This window comes from Chelonoidis abingdonii, chromosome 24 (genome assembly GCF_003597395.2).
Source record: "Chelonoidis abingdonii isolate Lonesome George chromosome 24, CheloAbing_2.0, whole genome shotgun sequence".
Taxonomy (NCBI): domain Eukaryota; kingdom Metazoa; phylum Chordata; order Testudines; family Testudinidae; genus Chelonoidis; species Chelonoidis abingdonii.
In genome coordinates this window covers 22,667,744-22,691,938 of record NC_133792.1, presented here as the reverse complement: position 1 = coordinate 22,691,938, position 24,195 = coordinate 22,667,744, and the positions used below count along the sequence as shown (strand labels likewise).

Genomic DNA, 24,195 nt, shown 5'->3' with positions numbered 1-24,195 from the left:
GAGTGGGGCTCAGTGGGGTGGGGGTCCAGGTGCAGCTGCTTGAAGCTCAGTGGGGTGGGGGTCCAGGTGTGGGGGCTCGTTACGGTGGTCCAGATGCGTAGGGGGTGGGGCTTATCGGATGGGTGTTCACATGTGGGGGGCTCATCGGCTGTGGTCTGGGTGCAGGGGTGAGGGGTCTGGATGTAGGAGGAGTGGGGCTTGACAGGGAGTCGGGGGGGGCATTGGATGCAGGGGGCTCAGCAGGGAGGGCCAGGCTCGGCGGGGTGGATGTTTGGGTGTAGGGGGTTGGTGGTAGTTCTGGGTGTGGGGTGGTGAGGCTTGGCAGGAAAGTCTGGATGCATAGGGGTTCGGCAGATGGGTGAGCAGTTCCTTGTACAGTGACTGCTTTCCCCATGGTTGACGAGTGATGGGGACAGGAAGTGGAGGGGGTCGGGGCAGAGCTTCCTGCAGCTAGAGGAGGTTTCTGGGGGTGGGTCTGGCCCTGGCTACTCCATGCAGGGGAAGTGCACTCCTCCCCCACCCCCAGCCCAGCTGGGACTAGCAGCTGAGCCCAGCCCAGGGTAGGAGCCACCAGCCAGGGCATCCCCTGCCCCGGTGCAGGGGCTCAGCATGGTCCAGGCTCTGTGGGGTGGGGGGTTGAGTGTGGGAGGTTCCTGGGTGCTCAGTGGGGTGGGGGTGAGGCTCGGTGGGGGTCCAGATGCATGGGGGTGGGTTTGACTGGGACCCAGCTGGGGCATCCCTAGCACCACCCCCTCCCACAGTGATTTACTTCTCTGTCGGCTGCTCCAGGCACCTGAAACGATGTGCTTGGGCTGCTGGGGAGAGGCATGTAACTGCTCTCGCAGCTTCCCTTTGCTTCGCTGTCAAAAAATCATTTTTCTGCAGGGAAGCAAAGAAATCTGCCGGAAACATGAATTCTGTGCCTGTGCAGTGGCACAGAATTCTCCCAGTAGTATTATCTACATAACAGGAATGTTATGAAGCTTAAAATGTCCAAAGTGCTTTGAGATCCTCAGGTGACAGCATTATGGAAGTCCAAATTATTGTTCACCTTGCAGTAGCAGGTAATATGCAGTGTCCAGGGCTAAATAGATATTTCAAGAGATTTCACAAAGAGCCATGAATCTGGAAGAGAAATGATTGCACCTTCTGATCTGTGCTGAAATACAATCAGCTTTATCAAGGGGGAAAATATTCTGTGGAAACTCCCTATGGATCAGATTTGACAGACACGAGGCAAACACCACTAAAACTAAGGCCACGTCTATACGACGCGCCGTATCGGCGCGTTACAATCGATTGCTCAGGGATAGATATATCACGTCTCATCTAGACGCGATATATCGATCCCTGAGCGCGCTTACATCGATTCCGGAACTCCACCAAAACCAACGGAGTTCCAGAATCGACATGGCGAGCCGCGCACATCGATCCCGCACGGTGAAGACGGGTGAGTAGATCGATTTTAGATAATCGATTTAAGCTATGCTATTCTCGTAGCTGAAATTGCGTATCTAAAATCGATTTTCGCGTGTCGTGTAGACCTGGCATAACTGGCAAGGCACACTAAACATGCACTGAATAGTCTGATGACCACAGGACCACAAGTCCATTGGCTGCAAAGGGTGATTGTACTAAGCACAGAGTCCAAGGGACAGTTTGTTGTTGGTAAAACTTTCTTATTGGGATAATTATTTCTGCATTCCTTCAATGTTACATTATGGTCAAAGCAGGCTGGTGGTGCCTTCTCCTGCTACACCAAGAAATCCCTCCTGACAGCTAATATCAGTTATTGAACAGTAACAGCATGTTACAGGATGGTATGGTAGGGGGAGCAGGAAACTAACTGCCCCTTCCCGAAACCATATGGGAGCCAAAGAATGCTGTAGATGCCATTTATTTCATCTGTACTTGTGCCAACAGCAAAACATAGAAGGTGCTGGGTGCAACACATCATTCTAGCTAGTTCTTTAAAGAATTTTTTAGAAGATTGTAAGTGCACTGATAAGGTTTAAGCAGTGAAGATCCTGGTAACATGCATCCCCTTACCCGTATTTTCTCAATTTCAGCTTTATTTGCTGTTTGTTGCTTCTCCAGTCGCTCGCTCAGCTGGGAGCAAATCTAACAAAGCAAAATTCTGTTACCACACAGCAGTTCCTCAATAAATATTAAAACCAAACTCCTGTGCTACAGCAGCAATAAAGTGGAGATTTTAAGAGCCCCAGAAGAGTCAGGAAATTCAGACTCAAGGTTTCTAAAACAACCTGGATCCTGCTGCGGGCACGCAGGCATTGCAGCAGGGTATTTCACTGGAGTCACACAACATACATGCAGTAATGCATGGAGTTACATATGTACCTCTAAGGCTGTAGCCAAAGGTGCAATTTAAGCAAATAAGTTTATAGTTCAGCCTCTCTGGAGGAGTCGAGACAAATTGAGAGGAAGCATAATTCCTTCCATTGCCATGGGAATCAAGTAAACAACCACGACAGTGGGTGTGGCTAGCCACACCTACCCCTTGAAGTTTGTTTTGATGCAGCCTAAAGATATCTTGAGGCTAAATTCCTAGTAAATAGAGCTATGGATGGGACACTATGCACTGCAGGAGTGTGAATCCAAACCTAACATTCTGAAACAGTATCACAGGGCTGAATCAAGCTGAAGGGCTTCTTTATCATCACCCTCTGGTGGGAGAAGGGACTACGGGGGAGAAAAATTTTGGAGTGAAGTGAGCAGCAAAGCCTTCAGATTGCAAGACCATAGCCTGTTCAAATAACTTTATGCTCCTCATAATGGATACGGTGGGTAATTGGCACGTGGCACACTATAAAGATTTAAGTCAGAGATAAATAGAACATCGTGATCTCAGCCAAAAGCAGCATAAAAACCACCACAGCTGCTCCACTTAAATATCTCAGAAATCCCAGCAAATGCATGGCAAATATTGTACTTTATATAGGGATGTCTGGAAAATAAATCCTAAATACCAGAGCATTCCCTGGCATGTGAGAGCAGTACACTCCATCCCTATCCAAGCTGCACTTACCTGCTTATAGTCACCAATAATAGAGCTGTTCTTTTTAATCTCCGATTCTGTCTTGTCTAGTTCCCTACGACACATTTCCTTCAGCTGCAGTAAAATAAAGAAAAAGATGACATTTACAATACCTTACAAAATAATCTGACAGTGTCTGCAGAAGACAACCCACCTTCACTTCTCTAACTCGTAACCCTTCAGAGATAAGCCCTTCTACCTCTGAGAAGCAATGGGCTAGTCCAGCCCCACTACAATCTAGGGTGCAGCTATGAAGCCAGTTTGAGACACTGATGGGCAGGCATATGAGGAAAATTGGGTTGGTTTGTGGTAGGATATGTACGAGGAATTCACTGGGGTAAATGGTGACAGTTTGAGTCCTGTGTTGCTTCCATCTGTAGTAACACTGTCTGCGTGCATCCACGCTTCCAAGTTAGTTAAATATTCAATTACAGTAAGCAGCAGCTTTCAAAGGGACCCGGAACTCTGTTTCTCTATGCTCTACAATGAACGAGAGGCAGGAGGATAACTTGGAACAATAAGCCCTTCCCATGCAGGTCTTGTTTTCTTAATTTCCCTGCTGTACAGAAACTTGAAAGCAACAGAAACGCCCATAACCTGAGCAGACTCCTCTTCTAGTCGCCTTTTTTCTTCTTCTGCATCAATTAACTTCTGTTTGGTCATTAGCAATTCCTTATTCAGCGCATCCGCCTTTTCCTCTGCCTGAAACACACATCACAGAGCAGATCATCAAGCATGGGATTTCCCATCACTAAAGAATTGTATGCGCCATTGTGCCTGTGCCTATGCCTCTTGGCATCCAACGGCACACAAGGCCCAAGGGACTCTGCCAAGGCAACAGCCTCATTCTATGCTCTTCGTTTTCATTACAGGTACCATCGAAGGAGATAAAGGGACCATTTCTGATATCAGATCATCACAAGAACAAACGTCTTATCTGTCATTTTTGGTGCTTTCTATAGCTTCAATATGAAAATAGTTCCCCTGGAGACTGCATTCCTGCTGCACAAATATCCTTATTCCCATCTGGCAGACCTTAGTAGCACTGCTCACCTGCCCAATCTCACAGGACACCCTGCTCCCCACTTCTCAACCATCATTTAACAGAAGAAACACCACAAAACCTTATTATAAAGATTCTGTGGCTGTTCTTAGTATATTCTGAGACTCCATGTAGACCATGCAGGTGAAAATTAAAACAAGACTAATTTACATGAGCAAAATACATCAGGAGATATCTTTTTATTTGCATCTATTCGCTTGGTAACCAACAAAAGTCAGTAAACCACAACTGGTCTCCTAATGTGAGTGAATGGCCAAGTCCTGTAGTCTTATTCTTATAAAGGTGGAAATAGCACCTGACAGATGCTTAATCACATCAATATAAAGACACAAATTAATCATTTCTGGGGGCTGGGAGAGTGAGAAGGAGAAAGTCCTTAATGATTTAGCTTTCTGGGCCACATAACATGTCTTCTTTCATGTCCTATGTACTGCCAGGCATGCTGTACATGCTTCACAAATAGCTAATGGTGGTTAGCCTAGAAGACTGGCAGCCAGTGTGGCATCTCTGTTCTGCTTCGCTAACCCTCCCTCCAAAAGCTCTTCTTTAATTTCAGTGACTGGCCTCAGCAAAGTCAGCATCTGAATGATTGCTCCTAGGAAGAAATCTAATTAGAGAAATAATTACTCCCTTTTCACTTGGGCCTCGGACCAGAATAGTGAACTAAAGGACAATGGAAAACATCGAACAGATAACTATTTGAAATATGATCTATAATAAAATACTTTAACAATTCAAATCTCGTGTTCACTTTGCAAATGTCCAAGCTGTTGTGATAATACATTCATTGAGAAAGCCCCAGGAGAGCTTCACCAAATCAAAACAGACATGACACCTGCCCATGAAGGCAGTTACTCCCCTTGTTTCTTAAGCCATCCAGAAGAGTTTGCATTAAAAACAGCATCTAACACAAGCAAATGAGAACAGTCCAATGACAATCTGCTCCATTAAGTACTCAATACCCAGGCAGAAAATGTGTGCATTGAACAGAAAATTGAAATGATCTTGGAGTACAGTACTCCTTGCTCCCATGAAGAAGGTACTGAGTTCCCTTTTATCTGAGCCCAAGGGACCAGTGCAGTACTATGCCAAACCACTTCACCACAGCTGTATATTAACTCATCTTTCTGATCAGGTAAGATAGAACACATTTCTTCACTTTCCTTCCGAGATCTACTAGGATGATGAGTCTGACCTTGATAAATACCTTTTGGGGATGTAAAAATACAAAGGATAAATTAAACTGGAAAAGACCAGAACTGACAACAGCCTTGAAAAGCTCATTAGGTTGACTGAGGGGGAAAAAAAAATCACATAAGATAAACTACTCAAAACCATTACTGCAAAGTATGCGTCTCTTCCAGCATTACTGTTTAAATACAATAACTCAGGCCTCACAGATAGATGTATTGATTATAGATATAGATATGACCAATAACTCAAAAGGTTTAAAGACTTCAGAAAACAACTGTCTCAATCCCTTTCAAAGGAAGAAAATCAGAATGTACTTTAGTCCACTAAAGTTCTGATGATCCTTAAAAACAGGGGCACAATCCTAAGGGGCTGACTTGTCAATATCCATTGGCTCCAAATTGTTCTGAAGTTGAAGAAAGCTGGACACCTGATTCCAACAAAATACGATGATTGAAGCTTAATTTCTGGGCTAGTATACAGGAAAATGAAGGAAGCTGCTTAATTTCCATTCTTTGCTTTGATCTATCTAGGCTATGAGATTCCAAATATGCCTTTAAGGTATCAAAAGGGCGTATTACATAATGTCTGTTAGTACTTTTCTTCCAGGACAGCTGACTAATTGAAATGGAACATGATCTCAGGGCCCAATTAGAAGAATTAATCCAGGGTCCTAGAGTTTAGGATCAAATCATGTAAATCCTCTCAAGGGCAATTCTGTCAACTTCATTTAGCCATCTTTGGAGGATGGACAGATTATAACCAAATCCAATGGGCTACCTCAGAGGTTTGACTTAATTCTGCTTTGTATAAGCAAGTCAACATTAGAGCACAGCTAAGTCCCATATGGGTTCAAGTGGTCACAACTGAGTTACTAGTGAATATCATATGCAACAAAAGATGATCCCTTCAGTGTGTTTTATGTTGGGGCCCATCCTTTGAGCAGAACTGCTCAGCTGTCCTCATATTCCTCTATTGTGTCTTTGCTGAAATGGAAAAGGAGGTGGAAAAGGTGAACATGCTGGTATTTTGTGACGTCCCTACCCAGAACAAAAGGATAATGGAATTTATTTCTCATATTTATAGCAGGTTTTCATAACACTACAGAGCATTCATCCACTGGTATCAATTCTCACACTGAAACAGTAAGAACTTCCGATATTTTTCCTGAAGAAACTTTCCCAGTAAAGAGTGGGAATCCCTCCTTCACTTAGGTTGGTGGTCTGAAACACTTTAAAGTCTGTCAAATCCTGGCTTATACGATTTCTAAAAGCCAGCTTCTGCTGGGATTTCAGAAATGCATGTATCTTCATACAGAATGAGAATGCTATGACACTAGCACTTTCTTTCTTTCCCATGTATTTCCAGGTGGATTGGTAATACCTATATCAGTTCACACGCAGCAGGAGAAATGCCAGTTCATTTTGCCCTACCAAGTGTGCTGTCTAAGGCAGTGTTTCAGTCCTTCTGCGTCTCTGCAAAAGTATATCCTGGCAAAACATCCCCAATGTGATTATCTAAATATGACATGAAGGGAAGAGACAGCAAAGAAAAATCCAAGTAACACAATTGGAATCCAAGCACCAGTGCAAAATGAACATGGAACAAGAAGACGACCAAGTTTTATAAGAATCTTTGAAGATGTTCATTTTTAGCATCAAGGATATTCTCTCATTTTAACACACCTGTAAAACTTGATCAGTACAAGAATGTACCCTCCAGTGCATTTGCCTTTAGAAAATTATTGATATGGGACATGACCAATGTGACTGCAAGTACGTTGGAGGGTGTAGGGGGGGAAAGAGTCATAATAATTTCAATCTATACTGGCAGACTTGAGCAAGCCAAAACACACAGGATGAAATTTTGAAAAGCACCTGAGATTTAAGAGTTTAAGTCCCATTGAAAGTTAAAGGGACTTAGAGGTTCTTAAGTGCTTTGCTGACAGTGAAACGATATATACAGACTAAACGGCTGCCAGGAAGTCAAAATACAGAAGCCACCATAATGTCACTAAGGGTCAGAAAATGGGCTTTCTAGACTCCAGCTACATACTGTCTCTTATCCAACATAGAGGCAAAAACAATCAAGAGCGAGAAGCACCTGCATCCTGCAAGACCAAGATGGGTTTTACAGTCCATACATGTAGCAACTGCTCAGCCACCTCTGTGGCAAACACAGAAGCCATCTTGCACCGATTACACTACACAACACGAGAGGAAGAACAACATTGCCGATTTACACTCTAGGGGACATCAGGGAGGTCAGAATGCAACTTTCCAAGTAGGAATTTGGCTCCATGAAGGAGCCAATACCTCTTCTCTCCCCCAAATTACCTTGGGCTCTTTTCATGACCCGGGGGTGAGAGCCTCAGTTTTAAGTATTCTTCAGAGGGGACCTTCAGCAGCATAGTGCAGCCTAGTGCCATGCTGGGATAATCTTTCCAAGTCAGTACTAGATGTGTCATGCTTCCATCAAGCACCACCATCACTTGTTTAATGTCCCTTAAAGGTCAATTCAATAAATGGCCAAACCTGCCCCTGTGTAACTCGTGAGACCTGAGAGGATCCTGGCCACGGTAGTAGGCTTTCCATTATAAATATACACGCAACCCATAGGCCTGAAGGCAAAAGATCAATGGAAAAACATCCCAAGGTGAAGAAATAATGTGAGATTCATCAGTCTCATAAGTGAAAAATGCAGGTTTACAAAGTAATTGTAAGAGCATGATCCATCTATGGACACCCGCAATGAGAGGAATAAATAGAAATGAAGTTTTGCATTATCTGCACCCAAGAGCCCAGGGAAATGTTTTGCCTTACATTATCTAAATCCTTTCGCAGTGCAATCTTGCTGGTGACCAGTTCATGTGCAAGATCATCATTTTCTTGTTCAAGCCTCATATTTGCTTCTTGCAGTCGCCGGTTCTCTCGCTATTGGAAACAAAAAGCCTGAGTTTAAAAAAAAGCTCTCAAGGAGTTTGTTTACCAGAAACCGTTCTGAGTGCCTTTCAGCTCACACATTCACCCTATAACACCAGCCTGGAAACCCAATTCTGGCTGCAAGTATTTCAGTGACAACAAATAATTAACTATTTTATATTCATAATATGGTTAGCTAAGCAAAAAATGACCTTTGAGAAGCAGCTATTTATTAGTAACTCTGCTTAGCCATTACTGGGAACCTCACTGAGCCATAGCAAACCTTTGGGCAGTGGAGAGGTGGGGGTGAGAGTCCACTGCCAATGTTCCCACAAACGTTTCCCTCCGAGGCTTGTGATATATTTTGTGTGTTGTGAAAGAAGGGGTGTGGGGGCATGGCGGGGGGCGCAAGGAATGGGGGGGGAGTATGTGGAGACTGCTCAGCTGTTTTCTCGCTTAAAAAAACTGCTCTGCCACAACCATAATCGAGGAGGGAGGCTACAGCTCCTGGCAAACACATGGATAGAAGTGCATTTCACTTGAAATGTTTATACCCTGAAAAACAGACTCAGTTTTTCACAGCATACAACATGTAGGGAGGAATGGGGGAGGAGAGTGAAGACTTCATGGCAGTGAGCCGGCGTATACGCACCAGAATTTTTTGTTTTGTTTTGTTTGTTTAAATATCTGGCACTTGGTGCTATCAGCACATTACACAAATGGACTCTTCTGAGGCAGTTTTATGAACCCAAGTGCAAAAATATAAAACTGCACGATCCCGCCCTTCAATTTAATGGAAACATTTTACGAAAGGGCTTGCCCTGGAACGTCCCTGCTGATCACCACAAATAGGAGTTCTTTAATTGTCATTTGGCAGAATTAACCTGTCCTATCAAAATCTCTGAATGCTGGCAAATGAAGAGTAACAACTGAAAGAAACAGAATTTGGAGCAAGACTTTCCTGAGAGGCCTCAAACTGACCTAGATGTGCAGTGTGTTACCTCAAATCTTTCTATAGGATCCTCCTGTTGTGCCTGTTGCTCTCTCATGGTATGGTATTCCTTTTCATATTTCTTCAACTTCTTCTGACCAATCTAAATGAAACACAACATATTAGTTCCTGGCCAGTTCCATTTGTCTCTCGTGGAAAAGAACACATATTTTACAAAGTGTCACTGGTGCAAACCTCAGGCAACACCTGCCTGCTACAAAATATGATTAAAATGTTTCCCATCTATTCTGAGAGTGAAATAATTAGAACTGGCCAAAGAATTTTGACCTATTCAATGTAATCAAATAAATATTCTCTCTCTTCCTGCCTTCTTTGGAGCACAGGTGTTTATCTGATGAGGTTGAGGTTTTAAGGCTGCCTCTTCAGCTTTAATTTTTAACGCCAGGCGTACATGTTTTCCTCGCTTTTTATGAAACTGCTAAAACAGGAAGGGCCTGAGCAAGCTCTGCTAGCTCATACCTGACTTAAAAAATCTCCAATCCCAGGGCTGCCTGTGCATCTCAGTCAAGCCACAACAGACTACATCAGCACCAAAGGCAGAGAAGGATAGAAAAAATGATGGTCTGGTAACAAGAAGGTAAGGCACCATTCTGGAACTCAGGAGATCTGAATTCTCCTCCCAGCTCTGTCAGAGATTCCCTCCCTTTGTGACCTTGAGCAAATGAGTCTCACTGCCCCAGTGTTCCCATCTGTAAAAAGGAGATAAGAGTCCTCCTCTTCCTCACAGAGCTGTTGATTAATTAATTAGTGCATACGTGGTGCTCAGACACTACCATTACAGAAGACAGAGAAAAATCTTTAAACAAAACCCACCCCAACAGAGCCTCTCCTTCTGTTGAGGCCCCAAGACATAGAATATCAGGGCTGGAAGGGACTTCAGGAGGTCATCTAGTCCAATCCTTAGCTCAAAGCAGGGCCAATTCCCAGACAGATTTTTGCTCCAGGTCCCTAAGTGGCCCCTTCAAGGATTGAACTCAGAACCCTGGGTTTAGCAGGCCAATGCTCAAACCACTGAGCTTCCCTCCCCCACAACCAAGTCTGCAAGATTAAGCCAGTAGACACAGGCATGACAAACATGGAATGGTATGGCCTGTTTTCTTTAAAAATAAACAGTAATATTTAAAAACTTTATACATACTTTTTTAAAATGTGCAACTAACAATTAAACTGCAGTAATACAACAAAAAAACAACCCTTCCCTATAAAATGATATGCTATTTCTAAAGGTATTGATTTCTTTGAGGAAAACATGTCCAGGAGGACTGATTTTTCCTAAAAAGTTTTACCCTCAGTGAAAAACAATGTACAAATTAGTTTATTTAAAAAAACATGTTTTTGTTCTCAAAAAAATTGCAGAATTACAAAATAACATTCATTAACTTTTCTATTAGCATATTGAAGTTCAATTTGCAGAAATATTTTTAAAATGGCAGTTACAAATATACTTACTAAAACACAGAAAACCATGCAGAGATGTATGTACATACATATTCATAAAAATACATACCCACTCATACAGTAACATACTATATTGAGCACAATACTCAAAGCTGGTGTGCGGGAACAGGGCCTCCACCATGGTTCAACCTGAAAGTTTGGGGCAGTTCCCACTGGAGAGGCAAACTCCACCCATCAACAGTATATGTATGTGTGAGGTGGGGGATGTCACTCCATTTGGGGGCCATAGCACAAATGTCTCCCAACATCCTTCCTTCCTTCCTGCGGGAAAGGATGCCCTGAACTTAAGTAATTTTTCAACAGAAAAAACTAAAAATTCCTTATCAGCATGGGAGCTTTGCACATCTTAATGCATCAAAGCAGACTGGCAGATTAGTGGTCTATTGACAGGTTAGTCATATGAGATGGCACATAGCCCACGTATATTGTACTAGAAAATAGTACATAGTAAACGGGATACAACAAGTTACATAATCAGTCTGGTCCATGAACTTGTGATCTACAACATCTTAAATTATATCATTTTAAGGACCAGTATACACATTTTAATTAGAGACACTGGACCAAACTTGATGCTAATTTACACTTTATGTATCTCACAGGGACTATATCAGGACAGACAACAGTTCACTATCTTTAAACCACAAGAAAGCTATGATTAAACAACATTAAGGGTTCGTCTATACTGGAAACACTACAGCAGCACAGTGGAAGTGCTTAGTATAGAGACTACTATGCCACCAGGAGAGGCTTTTCCATTAACATAAGTAATCCACCTCTCGGAGAGGTGGTAGCTAGGTTAATGGATGAATTCTTCCATCCTTCCATTCCTCCAGCCCTGTCTACACCAGGGGTTACTTTGGCTTAATTACACCATTCAAGGGTGTTGATTTTTCACACCCCTGAGCGACAGCTGGGTCCACCTAACTTTTTAGTGATGACCAAGTCAAAGGGTTTGAATTAAATCCATATCAGCAAGAAAATTCAGAAGGTAGGCTTAAAATCCATTCCTAATCCACCATGTTGAGTGTAGGTATTGAATGGGTTTCAGAAGCCAAGGGGACCGCTCATGTAAGGCAGGTGGGCAGAATTTCGCCCTTCTGTGCCGCAATACCTAAGAAAAACAATGTGGAATGGTTTAGGTATAATAAGCCTGAATTTCTCTCAGTGATTCAACTCAGTCCCTTTGACACAGATCTGTGTGATTTATTGACATCATTGTTTATGGCAGTTTAAAAAAAGACAAAACGCAGAAATGAGAAGAGATGTGCCAATGATTCATTCAACTCATTATTTTTTAGTTTCACATCAACAATGGCTAACTCTTCAAATGCCCAAATTGTATATCTTAGACCATACAACTCAACAGTATATGATATCAATACATGTCAAAATATTACATCTATATGGGACTGATCCAAAATCTACAGAAGCTAAAGGGTCTTTCAGTTGACTTCAGTGCATTTTGGATCTGGCCTTATATGCATTTGTACATTCCAAATATCAAAAGTCTAATAAGCATTCTCCAGACATTGCTGCACACACACAGCAAAAGTTTTTAAAGCCCATATTTCAGCCAATATTGTATTTTTGAAACTAGCCTATAAAGTTGACCAAGACTTTTCAGTAACGCCTTACAAAATGTTGTTGTAAAAATAAAATGGAGCAGTTTTAAAGCTAGTGCACAAGGTTAGCTTAGAGATTTTAAGGGCTTCTGTACTTCAAAAACAACCATGTTTGTATTTATTTTAGTCTGTTCAAAACTACACATGGGAAAGCACTTTTATGCTAAATCAGCTGAGGGATAACTTGTTATGTGAATTGATCTACACATGCCAAGTGCTGTAGAGGCTTAGCAGTACAGCCTATGCTGAGACCACCAGGCTCACTTCACTTGCGGACTAGCACTGATTTACACTGGGTCTCCAATGATTAAAGGCTGCTAGGCCTTACTATTAGCTCAGTAAGCTAGCTACATGATAAACGGGGATGGCTAATTTTTTTCAAGTACTTGTTTGACAAGATTTTAATGTTTAATAAACAAATATTTTGCAAAAGAATAAGACAAACATATAAAAATCAGTTTATAGTTATTTCCTACTTTATCATTAACAGTCTTGCCCAAGATGAACAAACTGCAGAAAAATGAGAGCTAGGCTCCCTCTAGTGAGATTCATACAGAAATGTTTTAACCAGATTTTGACTGAAATATTTCAGTCTCTTTAGCTGGAGTCTCTGTGCAGTACAATTACCGTTATAAGAGTCAATCAGGAAAAATACAGAGTAAACACTTAATAAACACTCACAAGGGATCTTTAGGAACTAGCTTAATTCTCAGGAAAGGGTTAAAATCTTAATAAGTAGTTTGTTTCACTACATAAGGACTTACTGAAACATGTCCTGGGTTTTACATGCTGAATCTCACATTAGTGAGAATGCTGAACACTGAGAAGGAAGGAAATAAGCACACACCAAAGTATTCAACTCAGCACACTTCTGAGTGTATCAGAACCAATCTTAGCTCTAGATATGAGTTACAGGGTGATCAACATATTTCATAACAGCCCCAGTGGCAGCAGAAATCTTGGAATTTGCATTGTAAGACACACAGGAGGCAGGAATCCCAAATTCTAGTTTTTCTGGGGCAAGAAAGGTAGTAGTGGCTCTTTTTACATTTCACTGTAACAATGAAGTGTGACCGTAAGAATCTAGCATTACTTCACGCTCATCATTTGCTGACCTCCTTTTCAGCAGAATGCTGTTGTAATCACAATGCGTCAGCCAGGCTACTTTTCCCTTCCCATAAATGATTCAGCTTGACATGGGGGCCTTTTCTGTTCAAAGGCATTTTCAGGTAAAAAGCAAGAGATTTTTTTTTTGACAGCAACAGGCTTGTATATTAAATCGAACCATGCAGCATTCTTTTTTTTTTAAAAAGTGTGGGGGAGGGGGTGAGAGCTGCAAGTATTGGGCTTTTGCTCAGAGCCCAGTGTTGAAACCTGCATTCTCTCCAGCAGCCTTCCATATTCTGTTAACCCTTTCAACACAAATTACATCTGGCTTCCCTATATAGTACATTATATATGCTGTGCCATTAGTTCATGGTGCACTTGAAGCAAAGGGAGCCTGGGCAGTAGTGGGAAGGGGAAAAAGAATGAAGTTCCTGCTGTGAAAAGTGAAAAGTAAAATGTGTGAATGCACTCTTGGCAATGCAAGTGTTGCACACGATACTAGATGCGTATTTAATGTCAATGCTGTCTGTAATCAGCCAAGACTGGGTCATCTTCATCCTGCTTATTTCCTTTTCGTACACAGATTTTGGATCAAAACTGAGTACAAACCCGTTAACTGCCATTTTGAGGTCTATGTAGAGACCCTGCACTACAGTGGGCAAATGCGGACCGAAGAGCTCTGGAAAACCCAAATGTCCAGGAATGTTTACATACTATTAAAGCTATGCTTAGACTCTAGCTGCATATCAAGCTCCTTTAGCCACGCTGTAAGTATAAAGAAGTTGTGCGCCAACACCAGTGGTTTTGCCCAAGAACTTGGCATACATAGTTAAATGATAAATATAAAATATGTATCTAAAACTGTCATAAGAAGTTAGAAAGTTTCCTTTAAAAACATAAGATAGCTCTATTTCAGAATTGAATGATCACAGCTATAAAGGAGACACGACAGAAGGGGTTTTTGGGAATCTAGTTTAAAGGTCTCTTTTAAAGTGGTGGTTTAAAGGTTTAGTTACAATATTCACAGTTTGATTTGATTAAAGAGAAGCTGTTGACTTTCACTGTGAATTAATGCCATGTTCGTTACCAGTAACTGCCAGGATATCCTTATTCTCAATGTCAAAGGCTACATCTATTTTACATAATTACATTTAAGTAATAGGGTCTGGTGGACAATCTCTATCTGAGAAATTTTTGTGCACCTCAAGCGATAGAACTGGATGAAATATCTCCTAGAGAAGCACTTTGTCATACAGCTATTATTAAATAGGAATTATTAATTAATACAAAGGATACATTAATAGCAAGCCAATTACATTTGTAGAACAGAGCCTCCTTTGTAATGACAGAGTTGGAAGCAATTTGCAGCACAATATTTGATCCCCTGCAAACCCTGGTGATGCTATGGTTAACTAAATGGGCGCATGATGGACCTTAGCTTGGTTCTGTGGCAGAGACCAATTTTAAGTTCTGGGTTTCAGAGTTTAGTACCTTTGCTATTTTTAACCAGACAGTTGTTTTGATTGGAAGGACCTTCTCTAATGAATCACAGTTCCCTTTTTGCTTTGTGGCAGTACAAATTTCATTACCTACAAATCGTCCCTGATAACTGGTGTCTACCCAGGTTTGAATCAAATTTTGGCTGAATGCTTTTTAAAACTAATTTCCTTCCAACTCTTTTCTGGAATTTAAAAGCAAAGGTGAAATTTTCAAGGTTTTAGCTGTGCCTTTTACACTAAGTTAAACTGGCTTTGTCTTAAATTACTGAGTTACCAAAAAAAGGTAGAATTGTTTATTAAATTGTGCCACTTAGCTGAAACTTAGCAATGTTAAATTATTTCAAGTGCAAAAGTTTTATGAGGAGTTAGTCTCCAGTATATTCAGAAAGTGCACGTCTAGGTCAGCATTGTGTGTTTTTAATAATGATGCAAGCTCCTTGTTACTGGAAGGGAAAGCCGGGTTTCCGTTCTCTGTCAATGTAAGCCAGCAGTTTTTAAAAAGCTATAAAATAGTGTCTGCGTTAATCCTCCTGGCTCTTAAACACACAAAACCTTTCACTTGGGCTCCATAATCTTCTATCAGGGAGCTCAATATTAGGTAGCTATTACATACCATTCAAGCTTCAGAGTCTAGGTCTATGTGGCTAGAATTGTGTTGCACAGAACCTCCTTGGTTGTGTTTGATACAGTATTTGGGTGCTCCATCTTAATGAGACAAGGTGGGTGAGGGAATATCTTTTATTGGATCAACTTCTGTTGGTGAGAGAGAAAAGCTTTCGAGAGAGGTAGCTTGTCTCTCTCACCAACAGAAGTTGGTCCAATAAGAGATTATTACTCACCCACCTTGTTTCTCTAATATCCTGGGACCAACATGGCTTCAACTGCATTCCATCCTCATGTTATTCTAACCTCTACCACTCTTTGCATAGTTCAGCTCAGCCTACTTCATGTTAAATGATTTCTCATTAGTGCTTTCACAACTAACCATAAGTGCAAGTATCAAGTCTGGCCACCCTCAGTATTTCCCAAACTTTTGATAAAATTGACTGTATGACAAGTGTAATCTTATTAGCTTAAACAGCGACTCTGGGGAGAAGACAAACAACAACTACACTCATGGTAAGAGAAACCTCAGGTTAGATGGTTACTCCACGGAGAACAGCACAATTTTTAAACTATATGGCACTTTTGAAAGAATCAGAAAAATCCGCACACGAAACACGTGTGGTACCTGCCAGAGCGCTCATTTCAAACAGCATGTCTTACGTATTCAGTTAACAATCGTCAAATGAAGAGCCAAAAAGAAGAGTGATACTGTGAACCTCCCACTTGGGCTGCTCATGGAAAAACAAAGCTTTCTACATTATTAAAGAGTTTAAAACTAGCTGCAATCCAGGTGCAGCAGTTTCTGCAGACAGCTCCACGCACAGTTCTGCTTAGGTTAATTTCACTATAGACAAGACCTTCTTCAGAGTACAAAAGAGCATAACTCAATGCTTAGAGCATAAAACTGCCCTCCCATTAACCTGCTACAGCCCACTGTAAAGTCTCAGGTTTAAAACAGTCTCAAGTACTCAACTTATGGAGGATTTTTAACAGAAGCTAAAAAAAATTAACATTAGGAACATATAAGCTTCAGGATCAGTTGCTAACCTTGATTAATTTGGGAAATTTTCAAGGCAAGGTCATCTTCCATTTGCCTCCCAAGTAGATATACAGACAGAATTTATAATACCTATCAATGCATTTTTAATGAGCTTCTTGCTGTAGTATACAATTAAATATAGCTCTGTTCCATTCAAAAGGACCATATTTTCTGCCTCTGCACTGTTTACTTTGTTTCAGGTGTGTTATTTTCAGTTGTCTCCAGGAGAGATGCTGTTGGCCATTTAGCAGAAATCACTGGAGAAAGACTTGAGCAAATAAATGCTTTTCTGCATATGCAATATGTGTAGTTTTGCAGATTTTAAATTTTGTTGGAGTGTTTTTAGTCACTTAAGCTCTATTTGTTTCATTGCAAAACATCTAGGATATTTGCATCTAGGGATAGATAAATCACAAAGTTATGTGAACCCTTCTGCCAATATATACGGGATAGACAAATGCTGAGAACAACTTGCTGGCCTCATATGTTTACCTTCATATTGCAAGCTAACTCCATCAGCTTTTTTGCATTTTCCTCTGACCGATATCTCTTGGGCAGTTGTACACGGAAGAATTTTAAAGCCCCTTCAAAGTCTGTCAATAACAGGTCATCCTTGGTAGTCTAGAAACATACAGAAAGGAAACAATATTTGCAAAGCCAATTTTGAATAATAGTTTCAATAACATGCTAATAAAATGAAACAGATATTTTGTTCAGCTCATAAGAAAGTATCTTTTAACCTTCTTAAAATAGCAAGATGTGTTTCCACTTGCACAATAGGACATTTTCCACACATGGCACAGACGCAGAGGCAGCGCATGCCAGACAGCAACAAGAACAATACAGGAAGATTTTTGATTACAGTATTTTTGTAACACAGCCAGTACATAGTGATGTATTAAATGAAACAATGTTAAAGTTGGATACTCACTTTTAATAATCCCAATGCAACATTAAAAATAACACTTATTCCCTAAAGAGAGAAAGGAAAGAAAAATAGGAATAAGTCAATGTTTTCAATATTTACAAGCCTGGCTATTACTTTGTGCCCACACCTTAAAGTTACATATTTTTACTTGTTCCTATGAAAATGGGAATGCAGCATAAAAATATAAGCAGTAGCTTCACCAGATCAAAGCCCCGGAGAGTAAACTCACAAGCAATAAGGCCAAAATCCCCTGCGCATGGCATTTTGCAAATAGCAAAAGGAACTGCCTCAAACACACACTCCAGCCTCTCCTCACTAAGCTTCCGTTTGCCTGATGGAGAAAAGAATTCTTCCAAACTTCCTTTGTCTTTATGTCCAGTCTCATAATAAAAGATCTTTTTAGGAAAACGACATAGTCCAGTGGATTGTGGGGAGCTCAGGGCAGTGCTCCAAACACAATTCAAGCGTTTAGCAACATAAAATAGTAACCAACCACAAAGCTACAGGTCCCACCAAAAGCTGCTGTAAATTAATAGCCAGTAAGAAGCTGACTATCTTCACATAATGTGGACTTGTGTCTCTTAGTACGTTCAGTTCTGCAGGTGGCAGAGCCACTGGCTAAAGGGGCCCTAAACCACACAAGAAACACAATGTCTTTCACTTGTCTAAAACTCAGCCAGGAAAACATTCCTCCTGCTACACATTCGCTTTCATCTCAAAGGATATAGGGAGAAGGGAGGACGCGCAGACGTTATTCTGTGGTAACTGGGGTATAGCTTGGAGTTCTGCAATCTCTGATGGACGGAAGGACTCCCTATGACCCAGGAACTTCTTTGTGCCAACTGGCAAAGGACACAGAGTTTTCCAGGGATCCCTTCAGTCAAGTATATGCACAAGTTCACCAAAGGGTGGCATGTAAGGTCTACCGAGAGCCAGTAGCCCACTGGTCAGCCTAAGCACAGCAAAATGTAAGTACACAAGAACGGCCGTACTGGGTTGGACTTATGGTCCATCTAGCCCAGTATCCTGTCTTCCGACAGTCACCAATGCCAGGTGCCCCAGAGGGAATGGACAAAACAGGGCAATCATCAAATGATCCATCCCCCATCACCCACTCCCAGCTTCTGGCAGCTAGGGAGATCCAAAGCATGGAGCTGCATCCCTGACGATCTTGGCTAATAGCCATTGATGGACCTATCCTTCATTAATGTATCTAATTCTTTTTTGAACCCCATTATAGTTTTGCCCTTCTCAACATCCTCTGGCAACAAGTTCTGTAGGTTGACTGTGTGTTGTGTGAAAAAGTACTCCCTTTTGTTTGTTTTAAATCTGCTGCCTATTCATTTCATTAACTCACCCCTGGTTTTTATAGTCCTCTATCATACCCCCATTAGACGTCTTTTCGAACTGAAAAGTCCCAGTCTTTTTAATCTCTCAGTGTGTGGATGCTGTTCCATACCATTAATCATTTTTGTTCCCCTTCTTTGTACCTTTTCTAATTCTAATATATCTGTTTTTGAGATTGGTTGACCAGAACTGCAAGCTGTATTCAAGAGTGGGTGTACTATGGATTTCTAGTGTGGCATTATGATATTTTCTGTCTTCTCTCTCTCTTAATGGTTCCTAAAACTGTTCGCTTTTTTGACTGCTACTTTACATTGAGAGGATCTTTTCAGAGAACTATCCACAATGACTCCAAGATCTCTTTCCTGTGTGGTAACAACTAATTCCGACCCCATCACTTTGCAGGTATAGTTGGGATTACGTTTTACTTTGTTAAATAAACTCTTGCTTGTTTTCATTATGAACATATCTAAGTGCCGTGTGTTAAACCGAGCAGTGATCTGACGTGAACCTGGTAAACTGGAGCCCACTGCTTCTTTGGAAACAGCGAATCTGTGAATGCTATGTATCCAGTGGGGCAGAGGCTAGACATTCCAGGGAGTCGCTCGGAAGACTCAGGGGTTGGAGTGCACCTATTCCTAACTTGCACAGGGACAGTGGAGCCTGCGTAGACTATGGGGGGCGAGGGGTGCTTGTGTTATCTGTGGCCAGTGGAGTTAGGGAGCGGACCCCCAGCAGGCACAGACAAGGCTTCCTCACAAGGGCAGGTGATAGTGAGGTGCCTCACGACCCCGGGTACCACTGGGAAGCATAAGACTCCCCCCTGTGTATTTTGTAATGTCCTCAGTCTATGGACATATCTGTAATGCAGTTTCTTTCCATCAGGTGGGTTTGGGAGCCAGTTCTCTTTAAAAAGTAAGCATCTCTCCACCCCGACCTGGTGCACATTTATATTCTCCTATTTGCCTGTGTTTTGGAAAAGTAATTTTTCTGCTGTACAGCTTCCCCTAGCAAAATACTTGTTCTGTTGTATCTGATTGTACAGTGTCCCAACACACCACCCCTGTTCCACCACGTGCACACTGCAGTGGCTGTTCTCTTGTTGTCAGCTCTGCTCTAAAGTCTCTGAAGGGGAGTTAGTTTAGACAGAAACATCCAACATTTTACAGTAATTTTGTGCTAATGAGAGTTGCTATATTGATAGTCCCAGAGAGCTTTCCCAACACACCACCCAGGCAACATGACTCTCCAGCCTCATTTGGAGGGATCACCTCTACGGCTACCCAATCTCTGTCTCTCAGGTGACAGTACCATCAAGGGGGGCAATTGGTGCCACCTGCTGTCGTGAAATCTCTGACACACTTGATACTGGACATACAGATGGCAATCGTGTACGGTCAGGGCCTAGTTGTTTCAGAAGCTGTGGAATCCACTTCTAACCACAGAACTGTGCTCTAGACTCTAAGTTTTGACATAAGAAGAATTAATCTCTAGCTCGTACAATGGCAAAGACAATCTTCAAACTTTGAAAAACCAAATGTAAGTCGATGTGATGTTGCCTTCCTGAGTTTGCAGATAACACTCCAAGGCTATTGTTTGAGGCTAACTCCAATATATAAAGATGACAGCTTAAATAGCAACATAGTCAAGCAGTTCACTGGTGATAATTTTAGCAGAAACAGCCAGCTAGAGTGCTTATATCCCACAACCCCAAGCCACCTTCTCAGCCCTCCTTGGGTGCTAAAAGCCATAACTGCTCTCTGCTCAGGTACCAAAAATTCCAACTTTCCCCAGGCAATTTCTAGAAGGCCCACAGTCAGCACAAAAATCTGCAGCCTCCAGGAAAATTAGAATGTGAGGATAATGTATTGAATTCAATAGTTGGTTTGTTTTTTTTAATTTAGATGAGGCTGGTGGTGTGACACCAGAGTGCCCAAGAAACCAGGACACCTTGCAGTGGAATTCAAGCTCGAAAACTCTGCCTTGAATATAGGACTGTATTTTATTTTATTTTTAAGAATGTATTTGGCTACCTGCCACAAAAGGGTGCTCTCCAATCAGTACTAGGTACTGTAGCAAATTTTAGTCTGCTACAACCCAAGTATCAAATGATCAAGATAAAAAAAAAAAAAAGTGTTCAGTATGTATCATCAGCTCTTATCTGCTATCAGTCGCACCAGCTTTTATTATAGTTGGTTGATTGGATGCTTTCCCTTCTTGTGCCCACTCTCAAACAGAAATCTATAAATTACTCTATGCAGTACACACAGCAATACACCAAAGTGCTTTTTAGCTCCAGAAGAGATGCTCAGGTTGGAAGATGCACAGTTTTTGTCTTCAATGGGAGGTGTTCTAGGAGGGTTCCTATACTAGCTGAGTCTTGCCCTTATTGTTCAAAGAAAAAAACCTTGACACATATCTCTATACTAGAAATTTCAGAATGACAAAACTCAGCATTATCCTGATGCATTTTAATTTTTATTTCCTACCTGGTCAATTCAAGGCTGTTTAACATCTCAATATAGTAACCTCCCAAAAGCATCAGATTCAAATATAGCAACCTAATAGTTCCTTTGGCCAATGTAATATGCTTGTTTTCTACCTAAACAGGAATTATCCACTCTGCTGATCTGTTTGTAAAACATCTTATTTATATGTGTAGGAAAAAACCCTGCTAACATCCTTTAATAAACCCCAAAAGCAAGCTGCCTCTCTCCCCTCCGAAAAAAATCAATGAACTTTGAAGGTCAGGTACTACAGATGAGGTGGCATTCTGGATAGTTAATACTTCCTCTGTGTCAATACTCCCTTTGCCATAATGAATAGTATACAAAGAAATATAAAGTTGAATCCTTTCCCTTTTGTTAACACAGCTCATTTAGCTACTTCATCGTAAGGGGCAAGGGACTTCTTTTCTTAGATCATTTTCTGATATTGGAAAAATTTTATAATTACTCAGGTGAGACAGGAAGGTAAAGATGTGAAGACTGAGAAAGTCACTCCCCATACACTTCTCTTCCACCCCTGCAAAAATAGCTACAGCATAAAAAAAGATTACAGATACTGAAGACTGGAAAATGAAAATATCAGTTATGCACAGGGGCATGCAATATTCTGGCCAACAGTTTAAGCATGTGTGCATGATTTCAATTTGTCCTTCCCACCTTATTATTCAATCCTACATCTTTTATGGATCCTCTTATTCCAGATTATATAAAAGGGGGAACTTACTCACAGCTCAATACTAGAGGATCTGGCAGCTCCACCTCCCATATTCTAGACTTTTATTGACATTACCGTTTAAGGGCTTGGTTTTCTCTCCATCCCTTATGTGTTTTGAGTTTTGACTAACAGCAACAAATTAAGACTAACTTGCTTCTATCACTTCTATTAGCAGTAGAGCTAGCGCTGTGTTACAGTGGTGCTCTGGATTTAACATCTGATTAACTTGCTCACTTTCAAAAGTCTGGGAAATTCTTGCTATGGAGAAAAAATGACTAGCTCTTGAAGGCAGCCCTATGCTAATTATTTGGCTACTCATTAATTAAACTGAAATAGGTTTATTAAAATAACTGATTAATTATTTAAGTGCCCCTTATATTCAGTAGTAGAATCTACTTCTGCTTTACAGGATATCTTAACTCCACATGCAGAGACCACTTTTCTGCCATCTGTTGCTTTTTATTATACTAGCATCTAGGCAAAGGAAGCAGCAGGTTCCAGAGAAACATAGCTACATAGGGCGCAGAACACTGACCAGGAGATTTATGAATGCAGCAATCTTTAAACGAAAGAAACAGAGCAGAACTTTACTAGGAGATCCACTGAGAAATCATGCATTTTAGTAGTTAGCAAGTAAGCAAACAGATGATTAAAAAACCCCAGCGGCACTGCATTGCACTGCATTGTATTTATTCATGTTTACAAGGGTAGTTTAGATTTAATTTAAATTACTTCCTAACATACAGCTAACTATACTGTTATAAAAAACAACTAAGTCTTCTCAATACATGATTTCACTACAAAGAATTTTTCTGTTAAATATATGTTGAGAAATTGAATGAGTCCTCAGTTTCTTTGGAGGGAGAGTTATCAGGCCTATGAGATTACCAAAGTGAAAATTAGCATAATCAGGCTGTAAATGCAGAGTACTTCAGAGTACTAGAGATGCCCTAATATTGTCTATCATTACATAAAAGTAGCAACAAAAAACAAACAAAAAAAAGTTACTTGTTAGGTCTAAAAACCTAGAAACAAAAAATGATTTCCTCCATAATGCTGTGTTTTTACATAGAATTTACAACTGTTAAGAGATTACATGCACAAAATTAACCTCTTTAGCCTGTAACTAATATATAGAATGACAAAAGACATAATGATTCTCTAAGAAATAGGAGACTTCAATCTAAAACTACAAAATGCCATCAACTTTAATTCTATGATATAATATCCAAAAAATGCTGAAAAAACACATCCATTGCTGCATAACAGTTTAAATTTTTATATGGGAAATTGTACTTCAAGCCTCAGTTGTCCAGCACTCAAAAACCAGACATGAACAAAGAATGCAGTCAAGCTAGACTTGATAGGAAGAGTCCATCAGGAGTTGCTGCAGATACCAAGTTGTATAATTGTATGTGTAATACATACCTCACATAACAGCAAGTCAATGATATGGAAGACCATGTAGAGAGGGAATTTTGCGGTGAACAGGGTTAGAAACCACTGGGAGGCATACATGTGGGCTTCAAGGCTGATGTCCAGAAAGTGGTTGTAGAGGTCAGGAATGCACTCCTACATAAATAAATAAAATAAAAGCACGCTCATTAGTTCTGGCTTAAAGCAGCTGTTTATATCACGCTTATAATTCTCAAATCTACAAGAGAATGGTACAGTAGAAGAAATATTTAATGCTGTCCTAAGGCATTTTACAAGTATCAACTGGAATAATTACGCTAAAGAAAGTTCTCTGGAACAATGTTGGGGCACAGCTGTCCTCTATCTCAATCAAGGGTATAATAAGAATGTGCAAAAACTATTCACTTGTGATAAAATGCTGCTCTCAAGCAACTAAATCTTGGGTTTTGCAAGCCCTGACCTGTTCATTTCAAAGCAATCTGGACGCTTACCTGCATGAGGCGCTCCAACTGATAAAACTTGCAGTGCAAATCTTCAAAGTTTTGTTTGAAAAGTTCCCTGAGTCCATAGTCAAACATGATTTTGACCAGAACACTGAACGCCTGCTCTTCAGGCATCTGTCAAAGAGAACAAATCTTACTGACATTTTTATATTATTCTATTTCCTTCCTTCATCTTGCTTTTACCAGCAAGATACCAACCATTTTTC

At 40.9% G+C, this 24,195-nt stretch overlaps 1 protein-coding gene across 1 annotated transcript in view; it reads right to left on the bottom strand.

Annotated features, from left to right (window-relative positions):
* The window catches only part of RABGAP1 (RAB GTPase activating protein 1), a 123,071-nt gene that overhangs the window by 4,952 nt on the left and 93,924 nt on the right, over nucleotides 1-24,195 (bottom strand). Inside the window, exons 16-24 of the mRNA XM_032767672.2 lie at nucleotides 23,978-24,103; nucleotides 23,499-23,642; nucleotides 17,508-17,549; nucleotides 17,069-17,197; nucleotides 9,232-9,324; nucleotides 8,132-8,242; nucleotides 3,653-3,757; nucleotides 3,047-3,130; nucleotides 2,050-2,121 (exon numbers count right to left, since the gene is read on the bottom strand). Of these exons, the coding sequence (XP_032623563.1) occupies nucleotides 2,050-2,121; nucleotides 3,047-3,130; nucleotides 3,653-3,757; nucleotides 8,132-8,242; nucleotides 9,232-9,324; nucleotides 17,069-17,197; nucleotides 17,508-17,549; nucleotides 23,499-23,642; nucleotides 23,978-24,103 (906 nt within the window). The remainder of the gene's footprint in view (nucleotides 1-2,049; nucleotides 2,122-3,046; nucleotides 3,131-3,652; nucleotides 3,758-8,131; nucleotides 8,243-9,231; nucleotides 9,325-17,068; nucleotides 17,198-17,507; nucleotides 17,550-23,498; nucleotides 23,643-23,977; nucleotides 24,104-24,195) is intronic.